This window comes from Jaculus jaculus, chromosome 1, assembly GCF_020740685.1.
Source record: "Jaculus jaculus isolate mJacJac1 chromosome 1, mJacJac1.mat.Y.cur, whole genome shotgun sequence".
In the NCBI taxonomy this organism is placed as follows: Eukaryota; Metazoa; Chordata; class Mammalia; order Rodentia; family Dipodidae; genus Jaculus; species Jaculus jaculus.
In genome coordinates, this window is record NC_059102.1 from 42,368,793 (window position 1) to 42,391,439 (window position 22,647).

The following is a 22,647-nucleotide window of genomic DNA, read 5'->3' on the forward strand; positions in this document are numbered from 1 at the left end:
CACAGTGACAAATGCCTGAGATATCACCCAGATGCCACTGGCAGCAACCACCAGTGTTGCTAGTGAACTTAAGGGTTATGTTCACATGGTGGCTACTACAAAGAATGTTAATGATGCAAGTTGAAGAAAGCAGTTATGACCATAGACCAAGGAACTGAGTACCTCCTGGCTTTTTTTTTAAATTTTTTATTTATTTCTTTGAGAGTGACAGACACAGAGAGAAAGACACACACAGAGAGAGAGAGAGAATGGGCGCACCAGGGCTTCCAGCCTCTGCAACCGAACTCCAGACGCATGCGCCCCCTTGTGCATCTGGCTAACGTGGGACCTGGGGAACAGAGCCTTGAACCAGGGTCCTTAGGCTTCACAGGCAAGCGCTTAGCCACTAAGCCATCTCTCCAGCCCCCCCCCCTTTTTTTTAAGGAACGCTTTCTATGAGCCCTTATTTCCAGATGACAGAAGGCTCAGAGCCTGGCACATTGGTGGTTGCCTGAAAATATGTCCTATCAAAGATGGACCCAACATTGACCGCCTTGTAGGCTGGTCCCATGATAGAAAGCTGGGCTGAACCAAACAACAGACCTGACCTCCTAGAAACCTGTTACCATGGCAACTTGTTCACCAGCTGTCAGTCAGCTTGACTGGAGCCTGCGTTCCTATACCCAGAATGAACTATTTTTAAAGAACCATCTGTTAAAATTATGTTTTGTTCAACTATAGATGTGCAAAAATTCATTCATAGCCAAACTCTGCTATTTCAAATCCATTTCACTCTATGAATGCCAAAGTTCTTTTCCTTCCAATTACATTTGATCTATGTCAGAAAAGTACTTACTGACACTGGTGTTTGTTGTATGCAGAGATGAGAAAGGCAATGCTTGGCTACCACTGAGCTTGCAGTAGGTAGAAAGATAAGATTTAAACCTGAAAAACAATAGTCCAGAGATGAAGGTGATAAATTCCTTCTGAGAGAAACCACGGAAATCCTTGAATGATAGGCATACACTGACAGCGCTCTTAGGAAAGTGTGTCCTTTTTTTTTTTTTAACTTTTTTTTTTGGTTTTTCGAGGTAGGTCTTACTCTGGCTCAGGCTGACCTGGAATTCACTATGTAGTCTCAGGGTGGCCTCGAACTCACGGCGATCCTCCTACCTCTGCCTCCCGAGTGCTGGGATTAAAGGCGTGCGCCACCACGCCCAGCTTTTTTAACTTTTTTATTGACAAATTCCACAGTTATAAACAATAAACCATGATAATTCCCCCCCCCCACACTTTCCCCCTTTGTAACTCCACTCTCCATCATATTCCCTCCCCCTCTCATTAGTCTCCCATTTTCATGTCATCATCTTTTCCTCCTATTATGAGGCTCATGTGAACATACTGCCAGGCACTGCAACATCATGGATATCCAGGCCATTTTCGTGTCTGGAAGAGTGCGCTGTAAGCAGTTCTGCCCTTCCTTCCGCTCTTACATTCTTTCTGCTACCTCTTCCACAATGGACCCTGAGCCTTTGAAGGTGTGATAGAGATGTTTCAGTGCTGAACACTCCTCTGTCACTTCTCAGCAGTGTGGTTCCTTTTGGGTCATCCCAGTGGTCACTGCCATCTGAAAAGAGAACCAAAAAGTGAGAGTAGCATTAATATATGGGTATGAATGTTAAGAAAAGTGCTTACTGATGAACATAATATATGCAATCAGCCAGACACCAGCAGGCATTACACCCTTAGGGCTGGTGACCTCCCACACTATAGGCTTTTGATTAGGTTTTCAGTACCAGGCATGTATTCCCTCCTGTGGAGCAGGTCTCCATCCAATTAGAGTGGTTGCTTTTCCCAATAAAACATGCCACTGTTGTACCCATTGGTTGATCTCTCCTGGCTGGCCAAACAGTGTCCACTGTTGTTTATCTCCACTGATGACTTCTCTCTCCCAAAGGGCTTTCTGTCAGCTGGTCTACACAGAGGAGGTTTTCAGCTCACCACCAGCTTGATTTCTCAGTGACCTTGCAGCCCAAGTATATGTAGTCTTAAACAAAAGGGTCTTATCACCTATTTCTGGTGGAAAACCAAGAGCCTTGACAATGGCTTATAATGTGTTGGAGGCATCAGGGACCTCCCTTGCCTACAACTCGCTGGAAGATATCCCATCACTGGTACTGAAGTTTTTCTAGTAACAATCTATGGCTTCTGGGTGTGTCATCATCCAAAAATTAGGTTTCCATACAGCTTATTCGTATACTCTTAGAGTTTGATTAACCCTCCCCTCACACTCCCTTTACTTAATCTCTTCCCCTGACCTAGGTCTTCCCATCCTCAGTAATCTGTTCATCTATTTATATTTGCACAATACCATCCCCTGTGGTCCTTCCTCTCCTCCCTCCCTTAGAGCCACTTTCTAGCTTATTGGCCTCTGCTACCAATTTTTACTCCAACTCACATACAAGTCTAAGCACATGTAGCTAGGATCCACATATGAGAGGAAATAGGTGGTGCTTGGCCTTCTGGGCCTGGGTTACCTTATTTAGGGTGGTGGTTTGATTCAGGGGTTCCTCATAAACTTAGGTGTTCTCAATGCCAGGTTCCCAGCTGATGGAAATTTGGGAATTAACGCCTCCTGGAGACAGTGTATTGTAGGGGCCAGGCTTATGGGTATTATAGCCAGTTTTCCCTTGCCAGTGTTTGGCACACTCTCCTGTTACTATTGTCCACCTATGTTGGCCGGGGCTGATGTCCACCCTCTGCTCATGCCATTGTATTCCCCTGCCATTGTGGAGCTTCCCCTCAAGTCTGTAAGCCAAAATAAATCCCTTTTCCCCAAAAGCTGCTATTGGTCAGGTGATTTCTGCCAGCAATCCAAACCGGACTGCAACACTTAGTAAAATCCTTTCCGAATCCATTCATTTCCATGCAAATTTCATAATTCAACTTTTGCCACTGAATATAACTTTATTTTATAAATGTACCACACATCTTCATTATCCATTCATCAGTTGAGGGACATCTAGTCTTTTTGCATTTTCTAGCTATTGTGAATAGAAAAACAATAAACATGGATGAACACATATCCCTAAGGTAGTGAGAAGAGTTAGGATATATGCCTAGGAGAGGTACAGCTGGGTCATATGGTAAATCTATTTTTAGCTGTCTCAGGAATCTCCACACTGATTTCCACAATGGTTATACATGTTTACATTTCCACCAACAGTGTAGAAGGGTTCCTCTTTTTCTGCATCTTCACCAGCATTTATTGACATTGGTTTTCTTGATGGTAGCCATTCTGACAGGAATGAGATAGAATCTCAAATCAGTATTAATTTGCATTTCCCTGATAGCTAAGGATGTAGAATATTTTAAAGATGTTTATAGGCCATCTGTATTTCTTCTTTTGAGAACTCTCTGTTTATTTCCACAGCTCATTTTAATTGGGTTGTTTGATTTCTTATTTAGTTTTTTTGAGTTCCTTGTATATTCTGGATATTAATCCTCTGTCAGATTTATAGCTGGCAAAGATTTTCTTCCATTCTGTAAGTTGTCTCTTTGCTCTATTCACAGTGTCTTTTGCTGTACAAAAGCTTTGTAATTTCATGAGATCCCAGTGATTGATTAGTGGTTTTATATCCTGAGTAACCAGGGTTATATTCAGAAAGTCACTGCCTATGCCAATATGTTGAAGGGTTTCCCCTACTTTTTCCTCTAGCAGTTTCAGAATTTCAGGTCTGATATTAAGGTCCTTGATCCATTTGGACTCTTGTGTATGGAGAGAGATAAGGATTTATTTTTATCCTTTTACATATAGATATCCAGGTTTCCCAGCACCATTTGTTAAAGAGGCTGTCTTTTTGCCAATGAATATTTTTGACATTTTTGTTGAAAATCCAATGGCTGTTTCTGCCTGGATTTACATTTGAGTCTTCTATTTTGTTCTATGCTGTGTTTGTTACTATGCCTCTGTAATATAGCTTGAAATCCGGTATGGTGGTACCACCAACTTTATTTTTATTGCTCAAAATTGTTTTGGCTAGTCAAGGATTTTCATGCTTCCAAATTAATTTTTAGGATTTTTTTTCTATTTCCATGAAGATTCCCATTGGAATTTTGATGGGAATTGCATTAAATGTATAGTTTGCTTTTGGTAAGATTGACATTTTCACAATATTAATTCTTCCAATTTGAGAACATGAGATGTCTTTCCATTTCCTAGTGTCTTCTGCAATTTCTCTCTTTAGTGTTTTGAAGTTTTCATTGTAGGGATCCTTCACTTCCTTGGTTAGGTTTATTCCAAGGTACATTTTTTTTTGAGGCAATTATGAATGGGAGTGATTCCCTGATTTCATCCTTCACATGTTTGTTTTAGTATATGGGAAGGCTACTGATTTCTCTGTGTTAATTACATATCTTAGGATGTTGCTAAAAATGGTTATCAGTTCTAACAGTTTGTTGGCAGAGTCTTTAGGGTCCTTTATGTATAGAATCATCATTTGCAAATAGTGATAACTTGATCCCTTCCTTTCCAATTTATATCCCTTTTATGAGTGTCTCTTGCCTTATTGCTAAAGCTAAGACTTCTAGTATTATGTTAAATAAAAGTGGGGACAGTGGACACCCTTGTCTTGTTCCTGATTTTAGTGGAAAAGCTTCCAGTTTTTCTCCATTTCATATTATGTTGGCTGTAGGTTTATCATATATAGCCTGTATTATGTTGAGATATGTTCCTTTCTTTTGGACTTTTATCATGAAGGGAAATTAGATTTTGTCAAATGCTTTTTCTGTATCTATTGAGATAATCATTTTTGTCCTTGAATCCATTTATATACTGTATTACATTTATAGATTTGTGTATGTTGAACCATTCCTGTATCTCTGGGGTAAAGCCTACTTGGTCGGGATAAATGATCTATATTTTTTAAATTGTTTTGGGGGAAAGAGTGAGAGAGAGAGAATTGGCATTCCAGGGCCTCAGCCAGTACAGTCAAACTCCAGATGCTTGCACAACCTAGTGGGCATGTGCGACCTTGTGCTTGCCTCATGTTTGTGTGTCTGGCTTCTGTGGGATCTAGAGAGTCAAACATGGGTCCTTTGGCTTTGCACGCATGTGCCTTGACTGCTAAACCATCTTTCCCACCTGAACGATCTTTTTGATATATTTTTATATTCTGTTTGCCAGTATTTTTTTTGAGAATTTTTGCATCTATGTTCATGAAGAAGATTCGTCTGTGATTTTCTTTTTTTGTTTTGTCTTTGGATTATGTATCAGGGTAATGCTGGATTCATAGAAGGAATTTGGTACTTTTCTTTCCTTTCTATATGAAAATGTTTGGGAAGCATTGGTGTTAGTTCTTTCATAAAAATCTAGTAAAATTCACCTGGAAATCTATCTGGGCCTGGACTTTGTTAGCTGGAAGATTTTTTCTTTTAATAATTGCTTAGATCTCCATGCTTGTTATAGTTGTATTTAAAAGGTTTATCTCTTGATTTAATTTTGGCAGGTCATATGAATCTAAGAAATCCATTTCTTTCAGATTTTCTAACTTAGTAGAGCATATATTTTTAAAGTATATCCTTATGATTTTCTGAATTTCATTGGTGTCTGTTGAAATGGTGCCTTTTTGAATCTTTAATTTTATTAATTTCTGTCTTTTTCTATTTTGGTCAGATTTGCTAATAGTTTATCAATCTTTATCCTTTCAAAGAACCAATTCTTTATTTTATTGATTCTTTGTATCTTTTTTGTTTTCTATTTTATTAATTTCTTCCTAATCTTTATTATTTCTTCCTATCTCCTCATTTTTAGTTTGTCTAGTTCTTATTTTGTCAGGACCTTAAGGTGGAGCATTAAGTTGTTTATTTGTAACCTTTCTAATTTTTAATATAGGCATGCAAAGCTATAAATTTTCCTCTTAGGACTGTCTTCATTGTGTCCCAAAGATTTTGTTACATTGTGTTATCATTATCATTTGATTCTATGAATTTTTTGATTTCCTTCTTGATTTCTTTAATGACCCATTCATCATTCAGTAGTGTATTGTTTAGTTTTCCATAACTTTGTGCATGCTGTATAGTTTTTCTTGTTGTTGATTTGTAGTTTAATCCCATTGTGATCATATTGAGTACAAGGGATTATTTCAATTTTTCTTTATTTGTTAAGATTTGTTTTGTGTCCTAATATATGTTTTTTCTCTCTAACTTTTTGCTTTTTCTCTCTAACTGCTTTCAATATATTTTCTTTGGTTGTGTGTTTAGTAAATTAGTTATAATATAGTAAGGAGAGGTTCTTTCCCAGTTTTGTCTGTTTGGTGTGGTGCTGAGCAAAAAAAACTTTTCCCTATAGCCCAGCCAACTGAAAGCTGGATAAAGCTTCCTGTTTCTGTATTGGCATCTCTTTCCCTGTTTGGGGAAATTTTATTTTGTGATCTTGTTGAAAATGCCAATTGTGCCTTTGAATTGAAATTCTTCTCCTTCTACTATATCTTGAATTCTTATGTCTGATCCCTTCATAGTGTCCTGAGTGTCTTGAAATTCCCATTAGTTTGTCATTCTCTTTACTGGCCTGTACTAGATCTGCCATTGTGGCTTCTGATTAACATATTCTGTCCTCTCCTTGATCCATTTTGCTGGTGAGACTTTTACAGAGTTTTCTATTTGACTTACTCTGTTTTGCATTTCTACTATTTCTGATTGGTATTTCTTCATTTCTATTTTCTTATTCATGTATTGTATTGACCTCATTATTTCATTAACTTGATTTCCTATGTTTTCTTGGGATTCCTTTGGGTGTTTGTTTTCTTCTCTGATTCCTTTGATTTCTTTGAACATAGATATAATCATTCTTTTGAATTCTTTGTCAGGCATTGCATATAAATCAGTCTCACTGGAGGTTATTTCTGATAGATTTATAATTTTGGTGGAATTATATTGTCTTGACATTTTGTGTTTCTTGTATAATAATGTAAGATTTTTTTGCATTTGAGTTAATTTGATGCTTGGGATTTCTAATTATCTGTTATATTCTTAGTTATGTAAATCTGACATTATATATCTTCAGGGTAGCTGCCTAAGGTGCCGAGTGTGGCTCTTATATTATGCCCAGAGTAACAGTAGAAGTGACCCTAGGGGTTGAGTTTGCCTGCTATCCAAGTATTCTAATAGGCTGGGTGGAGCAAAATGCATGCAAATTCAACTGAGCAATATATACATTCAATCAAAACCACCACAAAGTATTTATGCAAGCATGGGGATTAAAACAAGCAGATAATCTAACACGGTCACAGTCCTTAAGCATGTATGTTGTTCCACACCCTTAATCCTATCAACTAGGAGTATTTCTCCATGTATAAGATCTTTGATGATCTTGGGGAACAGTTTGGGTAGAGTGGTGGTGTAGCAGTTACGTTCTTGTTGCTGGAACAAAATGCTAGACCAGAAGCAGCTTATGGAAGGAGTCTTTCGTTTTTTCTTTTGTCTTATAGTTTCATGAGGAAGTTTCTATCATGGCAGGGATAGCATGGTAAGAGCAGATGCTCACCTAAGACCTTCCCATCAGCAGAGATGACTGTAGAGACAGCTGAGTGTAGCAACCACCTCTTTTGGAGACAATGTCTTTCAGAGTGGCCTGGTGTTTGCCCATTAGGCTAACCTGATTGGCCAGTACACCCCAGGGATCCTCCTGTCTCTGCCTCAGACTGTGATTCTAGGCTTCTGCCACAGCACCCAGCATTTCTATGTGAGTACAAGTCCTCATGTTTGCAAGGCAAGCACTTCACTGACTCAGCTGTCTGCCCAGTTGATTTGTTTTTTTCGAGAAGAGTCACTGAAGGACATCCCCAGTGGGGAGCCACTGGAGGTACTGAGGAGAGAGGGGGACATCTCTGGAGTCCTCCAAGAATCCAAAGACAGCAGGACTTAAGACACAGTAGAGGGTGGGGAAGTGTTCTCTGCTAAGAAGGAGTGCTAGGGGGTAAAGGAAGGGCGGATGTGTGTTGAGGTAGCGAACAGGAGGGAGATATGACCATGCTGTTCTGCTTGGCAAGAAAATGAGGCAAGCTTCTCATCTGCCGGGAAGGAAAGGAGGGTTATCATTACTTGGGGCTGAGCAGAAAAACCTGGGACACAGCTCCTGGGTGAGTCTCTATGGGGAGACCTGCAGTAGGAAGTGAGGGGTTGAAGTCTGTCTCCACTTTCAGCCCTACACAGCATTTCCTCATCACACCAACCCCCTGACCTCACACTGGCTCCTGAGATGAGAGTCCACTCATCCCAGCCGGTATGATGCCTCGGTCCTCCTTGCACTGTCCCCATGTCCTCTGGCATTCTCTTGGCCCCTTTGAAGGCAGCCCGAACAAGGTTCTAACACACCACAAATGCATTTTCTTAAAGAAACTGTAACTGAACCCCACGTCCAAAATCAACATCACCAAGAGCTTCTCCTTCACCCGCTCCCTTGGGGATTCTTCAAGCCCAGAACACCTGAGTGCTAGGCAGTAACAGACTCCCACCGGATTCCCTTTGATGTTTCAGGAGAAGAGGAAGAAGAACAAGGTGATGAAGACAGGTTGGAAGGGCCAGTGTGGGTCTCTGGGCCCAAAGGGCCAACTGGGACATTGACAGAGGCTCAGCTTGCTCGGCGGATCACCAAAGGAAAGAGTAGTCGGCGGATACTATCCAGCAAGCCCCAGGATTTCCAGGTAGAAACACCTGGCTGCTCTGCCTATTCGTTCATCCCCCTGCATGGCTCATATCCCAGCCACAGTCACTGCAGTGGGGACATGATGGACCTATTCCTATGGGCAGAGGTTGCCTGCTAAAAAGTCAGGTGCAAACCCAGCAAGGAGTGCTCCCTGTCCTTTGGGCGGGGTTTAATCAAGCCATATAAGGTTCTCCAGAAAAATGGAAAGAAGCATTCATGTTGCCCCCCCTTTTTTTTTTTTTAAATCTCTGAGCACTGCTTTAGACTTAAGAGATGCTATGGAGTGGGTATGCCCCAAGGGCTTAGAGGACAGGTAAAGAGCTCCTGTCTGAGCAGGGTTGCCAGCCCACCCTGGCCACCTCTGGCCAGCTCTGAGCAGTTCTTCCACCTCTCCCTCACTCCTGGCTGCTTGGGTTTCTTAGCCAGTCCGTTCCCATGCTGGGGTGATCAGAGGTGTCTCTGTCCAGGCTATGGGCAATAGCACAGTGCAAGCTGCCTGGCCTGCTTTCAGTTCTCCTTATGAGCCAAAGAGCTGCTGTGATACCTGGGCACTGGGGAAAGGGCTGTCACAACATCACAACACCTCTCTGTGTTTGCAGATCCGTGTCAGAGTGATTGAGGGCCGACAGCTGAGCGGCAACAACATAAGGCCTGTGGTCAAAGTTCACGTCTGTGGACAGACGCACCGAACAAGAATCAAGAGGGGGAACAATCCGTTTTTCGATGAGGTGAGTGGGCTGAGAGCGCTCGCTGAGCCTGTCCGGCGTACATGAGCTCTCCCTTCCTCCCACTGCCCCTGCCCAATCCGCAGTGGAGGGAAGCGTGGGCAGGAGCTGGTAAAGACAGTTTGGAATTCCAGCATTAAGAAGCAAGAACTGTGTGGTTAAGAAGCCACTGAGTTGGGCTGGAGAGATGGCTTAGCGGTTAAGCGCTTGCCTGTGAAGCCTAAGGACCCCGGTTCGAGGTTCAGTTCCCCAGGTCCCACGTTAGCCAGATGCACAAGGGGGCGCACGCGTCTGGAGTTCGTTTGCAGAGGCTGGAAGCCCTGGCGCGCCCATTCTCTCTCTCTCCCTCTATCTGTCTTTCTCTCTGTGTCTGACGTTCTCAAATAAATAAATAAAGAAATAAAGAAGCCACTTAGTTGACTTCCATTGGTCCCAGGTGGCCCTGATCCTCCTTACAACTTCCTGTGGGTCCCTCCATCCTAGAGATGGAGAACCTGGTGCCACTTACTTCTGCCCTGGCTAGCTTGTTTTTATTTATTTATTTGAAGGAGAGGTAGAAAATGGGCATGCAGGGCCTCTTGAAGCTGCTAGTGGACTCAGATGCATGTGTTATTTTGTGCATCTGGCTTATAAGGCACTAGGGAGTCAAACTCCAGTCCTACAGGCGATGCAAGCAAGTACCTTTAACTGCTGAGCCATCTCCCCACCTGCTACCTTTGCTGTTTCAGATTGTAGGGTGCCTCTGAAGGTTGACTCTACATGGTTAGGAAATCCAGGTCTTCACAATTTACTTGGCTATTAGAATAACATGTGTTGAGCCGGGGAGATGGCTCAGCAGGTATGAACACTTGCTCCACAGCGTGGGGGCCTAATTTGCCCTGATGTTTATTCCGTAGCCTCCATGGAGACATCTGGGCTTGGGCGCATACATCTGTAACCCTACCAGTTCTGTGGGGAGTGCAAAGAATTGCTGGGTCCTGCTGGTCAGCTTGGTTGACCAAAAAATAAAAAAATTCAAAAAAAAAGAAAACAGAAAGAAAAAAGCAGCTACAGGTTCAGTGAGAGATTGCTTCTTAAGGAAACAGACAGATGAGTGTGTTTCACCTTCAGGTGGATCCTAGGTTTTGTAAAAGATAGATAACTTTTTTTTTTTTTTTTTGCAATACATAGCAAAAGCTGAAAATTGGCTATGGTAGATGTTCATTTTCTTGGATGTGATAACAACATTGTGATTATATAAGAAGATATTTCTCACTCTTGGAAGGGTTGGACTGTCATGATGTATTGAAGTTTCTTTCAAATAATCCAATTAAAAATTGAGAATGATATTGCCTGTGTTCTATAAATCCTAAGATGGCCACAGACAGGCTACTGGCCTCTTCTACCCTCAGTTTGAGCAAACTACAAATAAATCCATTTTTCTTGAGAGTGACAGCGTCAGCCACACAGAGAGAGAGAGAGAGACAGAGAGAGACAGAGAGAGAGAGAGAGAGAGAAACCAAACATTCCAAAAAGTTGACGAAGAAAACAAAGGTAAGGGTGATGTTTTGGGGCTGGGGAGATGGTTTAGTGGATAAAGTACTTGCTATGCAAACATGAGTACCTGAGTTTGGATCCCCCGAGTTCATCTAAAAGCAGGGTATGGTGACAGGCGTCTCAGTGCCACCAACAGTAAGCAGGGAGGCAGAGACCGGAGAAGCACTGGGAAGCTCCAGGGTCAGCTAACCCAAAGGAAGCAGCAACGCCCTGCCTTCAACAAGGCTGAAGGTGAAAACTGACCCCTGAGACTGTTCTCTGACTTAGGCACATGCTGTAGCATGTGTACACACACATACACACACGAACATGCACCCACACGCTCTGGTGGTGTTTTGTCTTAGTATTCTCTCAACTATCCTGTCGATTTAAAATCATTCTAAGTAGGATGCTGGAGAAAATGGCTGTCTGAATAAAAGAGAAATCTTTTATTTTATTGATTTATTTACATTTTATGTATTTGTGTGTATGTGTAAGTGTGGGTGCACACATGCTATGGCACATGTGTGAAAATCAGAGAACAATCTCAAGGTGTCTTTGCTCCACCTTCTTCAAAAATAAGGGTCTCTTGGCACTACAAACGAGTGTGCCCTGTGAGCATCTTATTCTCTTGGCTTTGTTTCCTGTTGCTCTAGGAGCATTGGGATTATAGTCACATATGCCACTTTGTGTCTGGCTTTACATGGGAACTGGGGTCTAGAACCCTGGCTGACAGTCTGTGCAAGCATGTACCTTTAACCACTGAGCCATCTCCCCAGCCTTATTTATTATTATTATTATTATTTTTGAGACAAGGTCTTGCACATAGCCCAAGCTCGCTTTGCAATCTTCCTATGTCAGCCTCCTGTGTTATGGCTAAATCTTTTTCTTTTAGGGCTAACATTTATTGGGTTGGCAGCATATTATAACCTCCTAGTATGAATCTGTCAAGAGTCAGTTTTCTTAAAGGTAACTATTACAGTGAGTTAAAATGTGATGAAGATTGACTGGCGAGGCATTAATTATCCTAAGGGAAAAAGTTTTCAAAGACATTTTGCTGCAAAAACTTAAATTAGGGTCACTATAGGCTGGAGAAATGGCTTAGCAGTTAAGGCACTTGCCTATGAAGCCTAATGACCCAGGTTTGCTTCCCCAGTACCCACATAAAGCCAGATGCACAAAGTGATGCATGTGTCTGGAGTTTGTTTCCAGTGGCCAGAGGCTCTGACATGCCATTTTCTATACTCCCACCCATCTCTCTGTCTGTCTGTCTCTGCTTGTAAATATATAAAAAATTTAAATAAAAATAAAAATGAGTACTTCAGGTCATGCCAGCCCTAAGCACTCACTTTAGTAAGTGTGACACCATGAAATAATCTAGAACTTCACTTCACCTGACTAATAAATATGTAGTGCCAAATGGAAAATTTCACTTAAATGCTATATTTGCTACTTCTTTCTTTTTTTCCGATATGCACAAGTGGGCTTATGTGAAGCTAAAACTCCAGGCTCTTTCTGTGGCTCTGCAGTGTGTTTGCATGGCCAAGCCTGGTTCCGGGTGTGGTTTCTTCTTCTTAGATAAGCCTTCAGCATTGTAGCATCAGATCACACCAAGCCCGAATCTGTAACTTATTTGGGCCATGTTCTCCATTATTTTGACAGTTGTTTTTCTACAATGTGCACATCACCCCTTCAGAACTGATGGATGAAATCATCAGCATCCGGGTAAGGAGCTGGGGTGGGAGGGAGCTGCCCACGGAGCCCAGGACAAAGGCAACACGCTCACGCTTCTCCTTTCTTCCAGGTTTACAATTCCCATTCCTTGCGGGCAGATTGTCTGCTAGGGGAATTTAAGGTGGGTTACTACAGACTGACTGCTTTATTCTACTACATAATGATGAGAACTTTCACAGTAGGGAATCAGGTCCATGGCCAGGTTTCAGAGTACACATTGTCTTGCTGACATCCTAGTGATTTTATAAGGGACTGAAAACCCACTATGATTTTTGTTGAAATCTGCCTTCATCTTGTCTGCCTCCAAAGCATATCACTAACTGTATCACAAAGCATACCACTTTGAGGCTGGCACATCAGTACCCTTGCCATCTTTCCATCTGTGGCTGGAAGTGAAGTCATTGCTACACAAGGCTTCCTTGGTTTTGGCAAAAAGTTTCCATCCACTCCATTTACCAGTGGCCCCAGAGCTCCATCTGCAAAACCAGTTCTATGTCTACAGTGAGAAAAAAAAAATGAAATCAGTCAAGAGAAGCTGTGTGTGTTTTTCCCAGTGATTCTTTTTTATTTAGGTTTTCTAAGGCAGGGTCTCACTCTGGCCCAGGCTAACCTGGAATTCATTACGTAATCTCAGGGTGGCCTTGAACTCATAGAGATCCTCCCACCTCTGCCTCCTGAGTTCCTGGATTAAATAAGGCGTGTGCCACCACACCTGGCCCAAATGATTCTTAATAGAATTAAAATGGAAGATTTTGGGTTGGCTTCTCAGGGAATGGTCTGCCTCTTAAAGGAAGAAACTCACATCACTGGAAGTTCTATAGGATGATCTGAATCTCACAGACCTGTGGTCATATCCTGTCTGCCACCAGCAAGCCTTGCATTGTAGGTAAACTCACTTAACCCCTCTGATCCTTAGTTTCTTCACCTGTATAATGGGGTCATCGCTCTGAAGACTGTGTGTAAGGAACCCAGCACAGAATTTGACACCCTGAGGTGCCCATCAGTGGCTATAGCAATGCCAGCATGAGCACTGGTTGGAGGAGGAGCGGTGGGGAGGGCACTGGGCCTGGTGAATCTTTGAAAGGTGATCAATGGTCCCAGTTTCCCTACCACTTTCAATGCTACGACTAGGGCATCATAGTCACCTTGCTGTCGTGGTCTCTTCCAGTCCTATCACGTGGACGATCAGTGTGTCACAGACAAGGCACAAACTAAGTTTGGAAAATTTAAAAATGGAAATTTAAGAGCAAGAGCATTATATCCATCTAAATATAAAGTTATCTTTAAAGTCACTCTACTGATTCTTAAAATCCATTAACGTACTTAAATATTTTTTCCAGATTGATGTTGGATTTGTTTATGATGAACCTGGTAAGTAATGCTGTCCTCATCAACCTGAAGGTCCATGCTCATTCCTTCTAATCCTGAAGAAAATTCTAAAGATCAAGAAAATCTTGGAGATCAAGGCATCAGAGGAAGATTGTTTTTTTTTTTTTTCAATGCTGATGATCAAGTACAGATCCTCATAAGTGCCAGGCACTTGCTCTACCACAGAGCTATGCCTCCTAAGCCCATTGAAGGAATAGAAAACAATTTTTTCTTCATGGGACAGGATACTTCCCATGGAAATGAATAAATAATAGATGACCAACATTTTTTTTAGAGAGAGAGAGAATTGGTCACCAGAGCCTCAGCCACTGCAATTCAACTCCAGACACTTGCACCACCTAGTGGGCATGTGTGACCTTGTGCTTGCCTCACCTTTGTGTGTCTGGCTTACATGGGATCTGGAGAGCAGAACACAGGTCCTTAGGTTTCGCAGGCAAGTGCCTTAACCACTGAGTCATCTCTCCAGCTCTAGATGTCTAATTTTGAATCCTGACATTCATAAATGAGTAACTTCTATGTTTGTGAGGATACTGTTATCTTATCACTATCAAATTAGGAAATGTGTAAACAGAAGATGGTGTTTGAATCACTCTAGGACTTGGGGATAGAGACCAGGATGCAGGGAGCACAGGACAGGAATAGGAATATGCAGACTCGTCTGGGCATTTGACTGGGTCAGGGAATACTTGCTGATCTTTGTTGTTATTTTAGTTGTTTTTCTTCAAGGTAGTGCTCATGTTAGCACTGACCTGGAACTCACTCTGTAGTCCCAGGCCGGCCTTGAACTCACAGTGATGCTCCTACCTCTACCTCCCCAGTGCTGGGTGAAAGGCGTGTGCCACCATGCCCAGCTACTTGATGATATTATAAGCATAAAAAATCACAGATCTGCTGGCACATCATTAGACAGTCACCATCCTTTTGTTCCTTTATGTTAGGTCATGCTGTCATGAGGAAATGGCTTCTTCTCAATGACCCAGAAGATGCCAGCTCAGGTGCCAAAGGTTACATGAAAGTCAGCATGTTTGTCCTGGGAACTGGAGACGAACCTCCTGTGAGTCCCTCAATTCTCACCTTTTGCTCTTTTCACAAAAATGATGCTCAAGAATTAAGCATGGAGGGTGTAGGAGTTACTTGTCATTGCTGGGACAAAACCCACACAACCAGAAGCAACTTTTGGGAGGAAAGGATTTATTTCAGCTTACAGGTTCTAGAGGAAGTTTCATCATGGTAGAGCCAGTGGCTGGAGTTCACAGCCCCACCAAAGAAGTAAGGCAGTCATGAGAGTGAGCCAGCTCTCCACACCCAGTAGGGCTGGAAAAATAACCCCAAGGTCCACCCCCAACAGTACACCTCCTCCAGCAAGGCTCTGCCTCCCAGGGGCTCCACCAGCTGGGAACTAAGTAGGAAGCTTAATCACTAAGATTTGAGACTAAGGGGACACTTAAAATTAAAGCCACCACAGAAGTATCATTAGCTGTGAGACTAAGCACAGCTTCCAGTCACCTTCACCAATCGTCCCGTTTTGAAAAGCTGAGCATGGGTTATCACTGTAGCTCCAATTCCTTCTTGGTGTGATGTCTCTGCTAATTTGTGAGTATTTTTCCCTTTCTAACTAGTTATGTAGCTGAGAATGATCTTGAGCTCCTGATTCTCTTGCCTGTATCTTCCAAGTGCTAGAGTTACAGGTGTGTGTGATCCCTTGAATTAATACCCAGCTATGAGTATTAATTCAAGAAAGATGTGTATGTTTGCCTGTCTTTGCATCACTAGAAAGACGGATTACATTGTGTGCACATGGCTTCCTGGAACCTTCAGTCACTCCGACCCAAAAAATCCACAAACTAGAGAGTAAAAGGTGGCAGAGAGAAACTGGAAGAACACCAGGAATATACACCCTTTACTCTTTACTGTTTGGTGCTCATAGACATAGAAACATATAATAAGTATTGATTATGTAGAGGTTTTGAGATTGAAGGAAAATTGATAGCAGAACCCTAAGCCCCAGACAAGACACTGCAAATCCCAATGGCAACAGGTCTTGGTTTCATTTTGGAAGCATTACTTTGGCTTGTCAGAAGTGCTGCTTCTCTGTGTGTGTCATTTATCCATGTGTTCCCAATAGCCAGAGAAACGAGATCGTGACAATGACAGTGATGATGTGGAGAGCAATTTGTTGCTCCCAGCTGGCATTGCCCTCCGGTGGGTGACCTTCTTGCTGAAGATCTACCGAGCTGAGGACATCCCACAAAGTATGTACTAGTTTCATTGTGCACAGGGCTTTTGGTTACCTCTGGGGTGGGAAGTGTGAAGTCATGCTCTGAATACTGACGGGTGCTCCTTACATATGTAGGTCTTCCTTCTGAAAGGCCTTCATGGACTTGCTTGCATTCATCTGGCCCCAGAGAAAGCTTCCTGCCTGGGTTCCTGGGGCAGCCAGTTGGCTGTTGATCCATGCTCCTTCTTCAGCATCTGCTTTGGCCCATTCTGCTCTGTCCCTTCTCCCTCCCATGTTCTGTTTCCTTCTTCTAGAGAATGCTAGACAGAGGTGAGCACTCAACAATTTCAACCTCATCTATCCCAATGGAAATGAAAATTTTATGACCTTATACATTCATTTGGTATTGAGCAAAGGGTAGTCAAGTCCTAATAAGTAGAAGTCAGTCCCTATTGCATTCTGAGCTATGTTTAGCAAAGAATTGATAATTTTTAAATCTTTTTATAAACTATTTTATTTATTTATTTGAGAGAAAAGGGGCACACCAGGACCTCTAGCCATGGCAAACGAACTCCAGATGCATGTGTCACCTTATGCATCTGGCTTGTGTGGGTACTAGGGAATCCAACCTGGGTCCTTAGGCTAAGACATCTCTCCAGCCCTAATTGGATACTTTTAAGTAAATGACTTAGGGTGACTCCACATGAAGGCACCAGACCAGCCATTTTCTGTCACTGCTGTTGGCCCAGCATCCTTTCTTCAACCTTTGGCCTGGCTGCTTCCTGCTGGACTTGGGGACACAGGACCTTCCTCCAGCTCCCAGGAGGCAGCATCCATCAGACAGACTATGCTTCTCTTTAGCATTTGCTCATTTTCCTGAGACCCATCTCCCCTTTTAAAGACCCTAGAAAGGGCTGGAGAGATGGCTTAGTGGTTAAGCGCTTGCCTGTGAAGCCTAAGGACCCCGGTTCGAGGCTCGGTTCCCCAGGTCCCACGTTAGCCAGATGCACAAGGGGGCACACACATCTGGAGTTCGTTTGCAGAGGCTGGAAGCCCTGGCGCGCCCATTCTCTCTCTCTCCCTCTATCTGTCTTTCTTTCTGTGTCTGTCGCTCTCAAAATAAATAATAAATTAAAAAAATATTTAAAGACCCTAGAAAGCTTCCAATACTATCTTTCCCTCAGAAATATCTTCTAAAGAGTGAATCAAGCTTCCCATTAGACCTCCTACATTGGCCTGTTCAATTGATTTCTGTTTACCTTTGAGCTTGTTTAAACAGAGACATCCACATTTGTAGTGAGTTGAGGTGTTACAACTGCTACTTATGTTGAGTATTCTAGAATTTCTCTAAAATATCAGATTGGGCCTGTAACATTTAATTTATTTTTAAATGTGTGTGTGTATGTGTGTACTTGTAGAAGCCAGAGGACAATCACACATGTCATTCTTACTCGGGAACACTATTATCCATTTTTGAGACAAGGTCTTTCATTGGCCTGGAGTTCACCAGTTAGGCTAGACTGGCTGGTCAGTAGGTTCCTGGATTCCTGTCTTTGCCTCTCCAGAGCTGGGATCACAAGCATATACCACCACGGAGTATTCATGTGGATAGTAAGGCTTGAAGTCAGGTCTGCATGATTCCAGGTGTTTTACTGTCTTAGCTCAGCCCTGGGTCTGTAACTTCTCGACCTGAAGTGTGTTTTCCAAATTGAAACAAGATCTGAGTTTGAGAATTGCCACTTTCTCAACTGAGTGCACTTCTTAAATCCTTCTTTCTTCTCCCACAAATGGTCATTTCTTAGCATAAAAATTGACCAGTTTATTTCTCAAGGCACTCCTGGTGTTAGATTTTGGCAGGAGAAAACATTCTTTATCTCTCTCAAGCAGGACAAAAGGGCTTTTTGTCACTAGTGCTCACACCCTAAAGAGCAATTCTCGTGATACCCATCTTCATATGTAAGGGGAATTTAAATGTTGCTCAGCATTTTCATTCTTTGAAGAGAGTGGAGTTAAATTTCTGCTGTGTGATGTATTACTTTCCAGTGGACGATGCCTTCTCCCAGACGGTGAAGGAAATATTTGGTGGTACTGCAGATAAGAAAAACCTGGTGGACCCTTTCGTAGAAGTTTCCTTTGCTGGAAAAAAGGTTTGTATGGGATGGGTTTAAACGAGAACATTGCTTAGAACAAATATTTAAAGCATAATGCTTTCCTTGGAATTAATTCCTATTTTTTTTTCATTAAACAGCCTCCTAATGAGGGGGCCATTCTGTGGGAACACAGATTATATGGATCTAAGTTAAGCAAACTTCTCTACAGCTTTATTTTAAAGGGGAAAATATGCAAGACTCACCTTAGAAAATTCAGTCTGTTAAAGATTAGAATAGTGAAAGCCACCACTGAATTGCTGAAGTTATTTCCCAGGTTCAAGTATTATATTAACCTCCCAAGCTAGCCACAACCACTGCTAGTAAAGGTAGAATGTAGTCTCCCAACTCCCAGCCCTCCATCCTGTCACATTTCTTACCTGTCACACCCCAGCAAGTAGCTCAGACTGAAGAGTAGGCCAGGGATGCCCCGTCAGTCTCCTGGAGAAAGACAGAAAGAGCCCGAGAGACTCTCGATATGGATGAGACCTGGACCCATCACAGAGATGGTCAAAGATGAGAGGGACTTTTGTTCCATAGAAAAGCAAGGTGCTTTGGATAGGCAGAAAGAACCAGCATCTGGTATCTGTGCTGTGAACAAATAAACGAAGATTTAAGGAACCACACATATGTGAATGGGTGTTATGTACTACGAGTGTCATGGTGAGTATTGTAGGAGAGAGCCCCAGGGCATTATGAAGTCTGATTTAAAGTCAGACTTCACAGCACTCCACAGCCAGACACACTGCCTAACCTCACAGTGTCATTTGCCTGAACTAGAGATGTGAGCAATAATAACCTCATAGGAATTTTGAGATGGTTAATTAATTTGAAAAGTAATTACTGTGAGTCTTCTAAGCACCAGATCCCATCTCACGTTCTGGGGATGCAGAAATGAGAACATGGACAGCCACAGTTCTCACACAGCCTAGAAGACAGACTGTTTTAGTCTGTTTTAGGTTATGGTAACAAAATACTCGATTGTAAAGAACAGATGTCTACTTGGCTCAAGGTTCTGGAAAAGCCCAAGAGCATCACACACATGACATCTACTTGGCATCTGGCATAAGCCTTCTTGCTGCATCATGCCATGGCATAGGGATCACATGGCAAGACAGAGCAAGCATGCCAGCTCAGCTCTCTCTATTCCTCTCCTAATAAAAACATGTGTGTGCTTACCTCATTATTAATTTCCTTCCAAAGGTCTCGCCTCCAAATGTTAGCATGAGAATTTAGATACTATGTGTCAAAGTCATGGACTTTGGGGGAACATTAAAGCTATATCATAGTCAATGAACAAATAATTAAATAATTTCTGTGTTTAGAACTATACAGAAAAACACGCAGGTAGCGAGAAGTGAATGTTTAGTGAGGTTGTCAAGTGAAACACCTGGGAAGAAGTGACATGTGCTGAGGTCTGGATATGAAGAGATCTGGAAAGCAGGGGCTTCTAGACAGAGAGAAGAGCAGGGGAAGGGGCCAAGGACGAAGCATGCTTGCAGTGAATGAGTGTCTGCTTGACTGGAGAGAAGCAAGACAGAGGGAAGCTGAGACACGAGGTTGGATAGAGGGTGGGATGGGTAGCACTCTGTGAGAAGGATCTAGACTCCATCCTACATGTACTTTGAGGGCTCATAGTAGTGATGGAAAAGTCAGAAGGCAAGGGAGGAAGTGGGGATTCACATAGGAACCAATTGCAGATGTCCCAGGAAGAAACTTTTCAGGGATCTGCATATAGAAACAAGTGTCAGGATTCTCTAATGGGCTGGATAGGGGGCAGGAGGGGGAGGAATGTTGTATTCACTGGATAAGCCCAACAGCTAAGTCAAAGGAGATGGAAACACCCTAACTGGGAGGAAGTAGTATGCTACACAGGATAGAAAAAGATCGAATTGTACATGAGATGTCTATCAGTGTATAATAAGTACTCAGTGACTTTTTTTTCCTTGATGAAAAAGGAACTGCTGTAAGAGTTAGAAATGCTCAGTGAATCTCAGCTTTTGTTACATTAATCTAATAATGCTAGCTGTCTGACAACTGAAAACTAGTAATGGACACACACACAAAACCAATATTTTTGGGCTGGAGAGATGGCTTAGTGGTTAAGGCAGTTGCCTGCAAAGCCAAAAGGATCCCAGTTCAATTCTCCAGGACCCATGTAAGCCAGATGTACAAGGGGCCGCATGTATCTGGAGTTTGTATACAGTGGCTGGAGGCCCTGGTACACCCATTCTTTCTCTCTCCCTCTCTCTCTTTCCCTCTTTGTCTCACTCAAATAAATAAAGTATATTTGAAGAACAATATTTTGGTAAATAGGGAGGGAAGATCAATATTAAACTCATGTAATATTTTTAGCAGATCATTATCAGAAAAGGCCTGGGGTCCTGATATGTGTGGATGTAGCTCAGTGGTAGAATGCATGCTTTGCATGGACAGGCTCTGGTTCAGTTCCCAGCACAGGAGAAGAGGAGAAGAGAGAAGAACAAAGGAACAGAAGAAAGAAAAGGAGGAAGGAATGACTTTAGCCAGATTGCAATGTCTACAGCTAATAAATAAACAACTGGTGTAAAAATTCATTATGCATATATTAGAAACTTGCAAAAATTAGAAACTTGAATATCACAATTTTGCTTTGGTGATTTTCAGGTCTGCACAAATATAATTGAGAAAAATGCAAATCCTGAGTGGAATCAAGTTGTCAATCTTCAGATCAAGGTTTGACTTTTTTCTTTTAGAAAAATTAAGACCGCTTACCTTACTAGTGAATAAATGGAGAAATAATTTCTTTTTCTTTCTGCTCTATTTTAACAGTTTCCCTCAATGTGTGAAAAAATAAAACTCACAGTATTTGACTGGTGAGTTGAAATGCATCTGAATCAGTACTAAAGCATTATATGTTCGGATATCATAGGCATTACTTTAGATGGTCTGGCTCTACTTTTCAGTATATTTGTGTTTTTTCTACAAGAAAATTGCTCCTTTCTTTTAAAAGATGATTAAAAACAGCAATAACAATAATAATAATAATAATAAAAGCTTTGCAGGAAAGCTCTTGTTTTCTTGGTCTAATTGTTCACAAACAGAATAAAGGAGCAAATTACCTAAAGATAACAAATCAAGAATTGGTGTAGTGGCATACACCATTAAACCCAGCACTCAGCCTGAGACCATTTCCTGGGTGAGGCTCATAGGTGTGGAATGCCCACAGAAGGACATCTGGTGGGTCTTGTGTTTTTTTTAATGTTTTTAATTTTTTTTTTTTTTTAGAGTGAGAGAGGGAGACACAGGGGGAAAGAGAGAGTTGGTGCGCCAGGGCCTCAGCCACTGCAATCAAACTCCAGACACTTGCACCACCTAGTGGGCATGTGCAACCTTGCACTTGCCTCACTTTTGTGCATTTGGCAATCTTGGGATCTGGAGAGCAGAGCATGGGTCCTTAGTCCTCCCAGGCAAGCGCCTTAACCTCTAAGCCATCTCTCCAGCCCAGTGTTTTTATTTATAGTGAACATTAGCCAATTTCCCCCATAATATAGGCAAAGTTTACATTTTTGCCAAGTAGCAATACTCACATAAACAGCATCTTCTTCATAGTAGGTGCTCATTAAGTATTTTAATTGAATTAGAATGGGAGTTTTATCCCTAGGATGGTTCATGACATATAGACCATTGTCTTTGTTAAGCTGGTTAATCCATTAGAAGAGTTCATTAAGATGTAAGAAACTATCTTATATAATGTTATTACATCATGCACATAATGTAACATTCTTTTTTAAATGTGTTCTCCACATTGAAGATCTCTGTGGTGTCTTTCTTTGTTTTTTTTTTTTAATTTTTGTTTTATTTTTATTTATTTGAGAGAGACAGAGAGAAAGGGGGGGTGGAGAGAATGGGCACACCAGGGCTTCCAGCCACTGAAAATGAATTCCAGATGTATATGCTACCTTGTGCATCTGGCCTAGGTGGGTCCAACCACTAAGCCATCTCTCCAACCCTCACAATGTTACATTCTTATAATTAATTAGTTCACTTTATGCAGTGCTACTAAGTGTGGCATATGGAAATCTCTGACTTTGCTGTGAAATCTCAGTTTTATAAACAGCAGAATGAGTTGTCCCACTAGACCAACTAAAGAGTGTGGGACCATCTGCACTAGAATGGGTTGCGATATACTTGTTGTAATGTACGCTCCTGCACTTGAACCCAGGCATAGTAAGTTGAGGCTGGAGAGGAACTGAG

General features: G+C 42.0%; 1 protein-coding gene across 5 annotated transcripts in view; it reads left to right on the plus strand.

Annotated features, from left to right (window-relative positions):
• The window catches only part of Myof (myoferlin), a 169,608-nt gene that overhangs the window by 47,998 nt on the left and 98,963 nt on the right, over positions 1–22,647 (plus strand). For all 5 annotated transcript variants that reach the window (XM_045147019.1, XM_045147038.1, XM_045147046.1 and 2 more), the window contains exons 7-16: positions 8,515–8,681; positions 9,283–9,411; positions 12,586–12,648; positions 12,728–12,778; positions 13,998–14,028; positions 14,985–15,100; positions 16,172–16,298; positions 18,308–18,411; positions 21,058–21,126; positions 21,223–21,266. In XM_045147019.1, the coding sequence (XP_045002954.1) occupies positions 8,515–8,681; positions 9,283–9,411; positions 12,586–12,648; positions 12,728–12,778; positions 13,998–14,028; positions 14,985–15,100; positions 16,172–16,298; positions 18,308–18,411; positions 21,058–21,126; positions 21,223–21,266 (901 nt within the window). The remainder of the gene's footprint in view (positions 1–8,514; positions 8,682–9,282; positions 9,412–12,585; positions 12,649–12,727; positions 12,779–13,997; positions 14,029–14,984; positions 15,101–16,171; positions 16,299–18,307; positions 18,412–21,057; positions 21,127–21,222; positions 21,267–22,647) is intronic.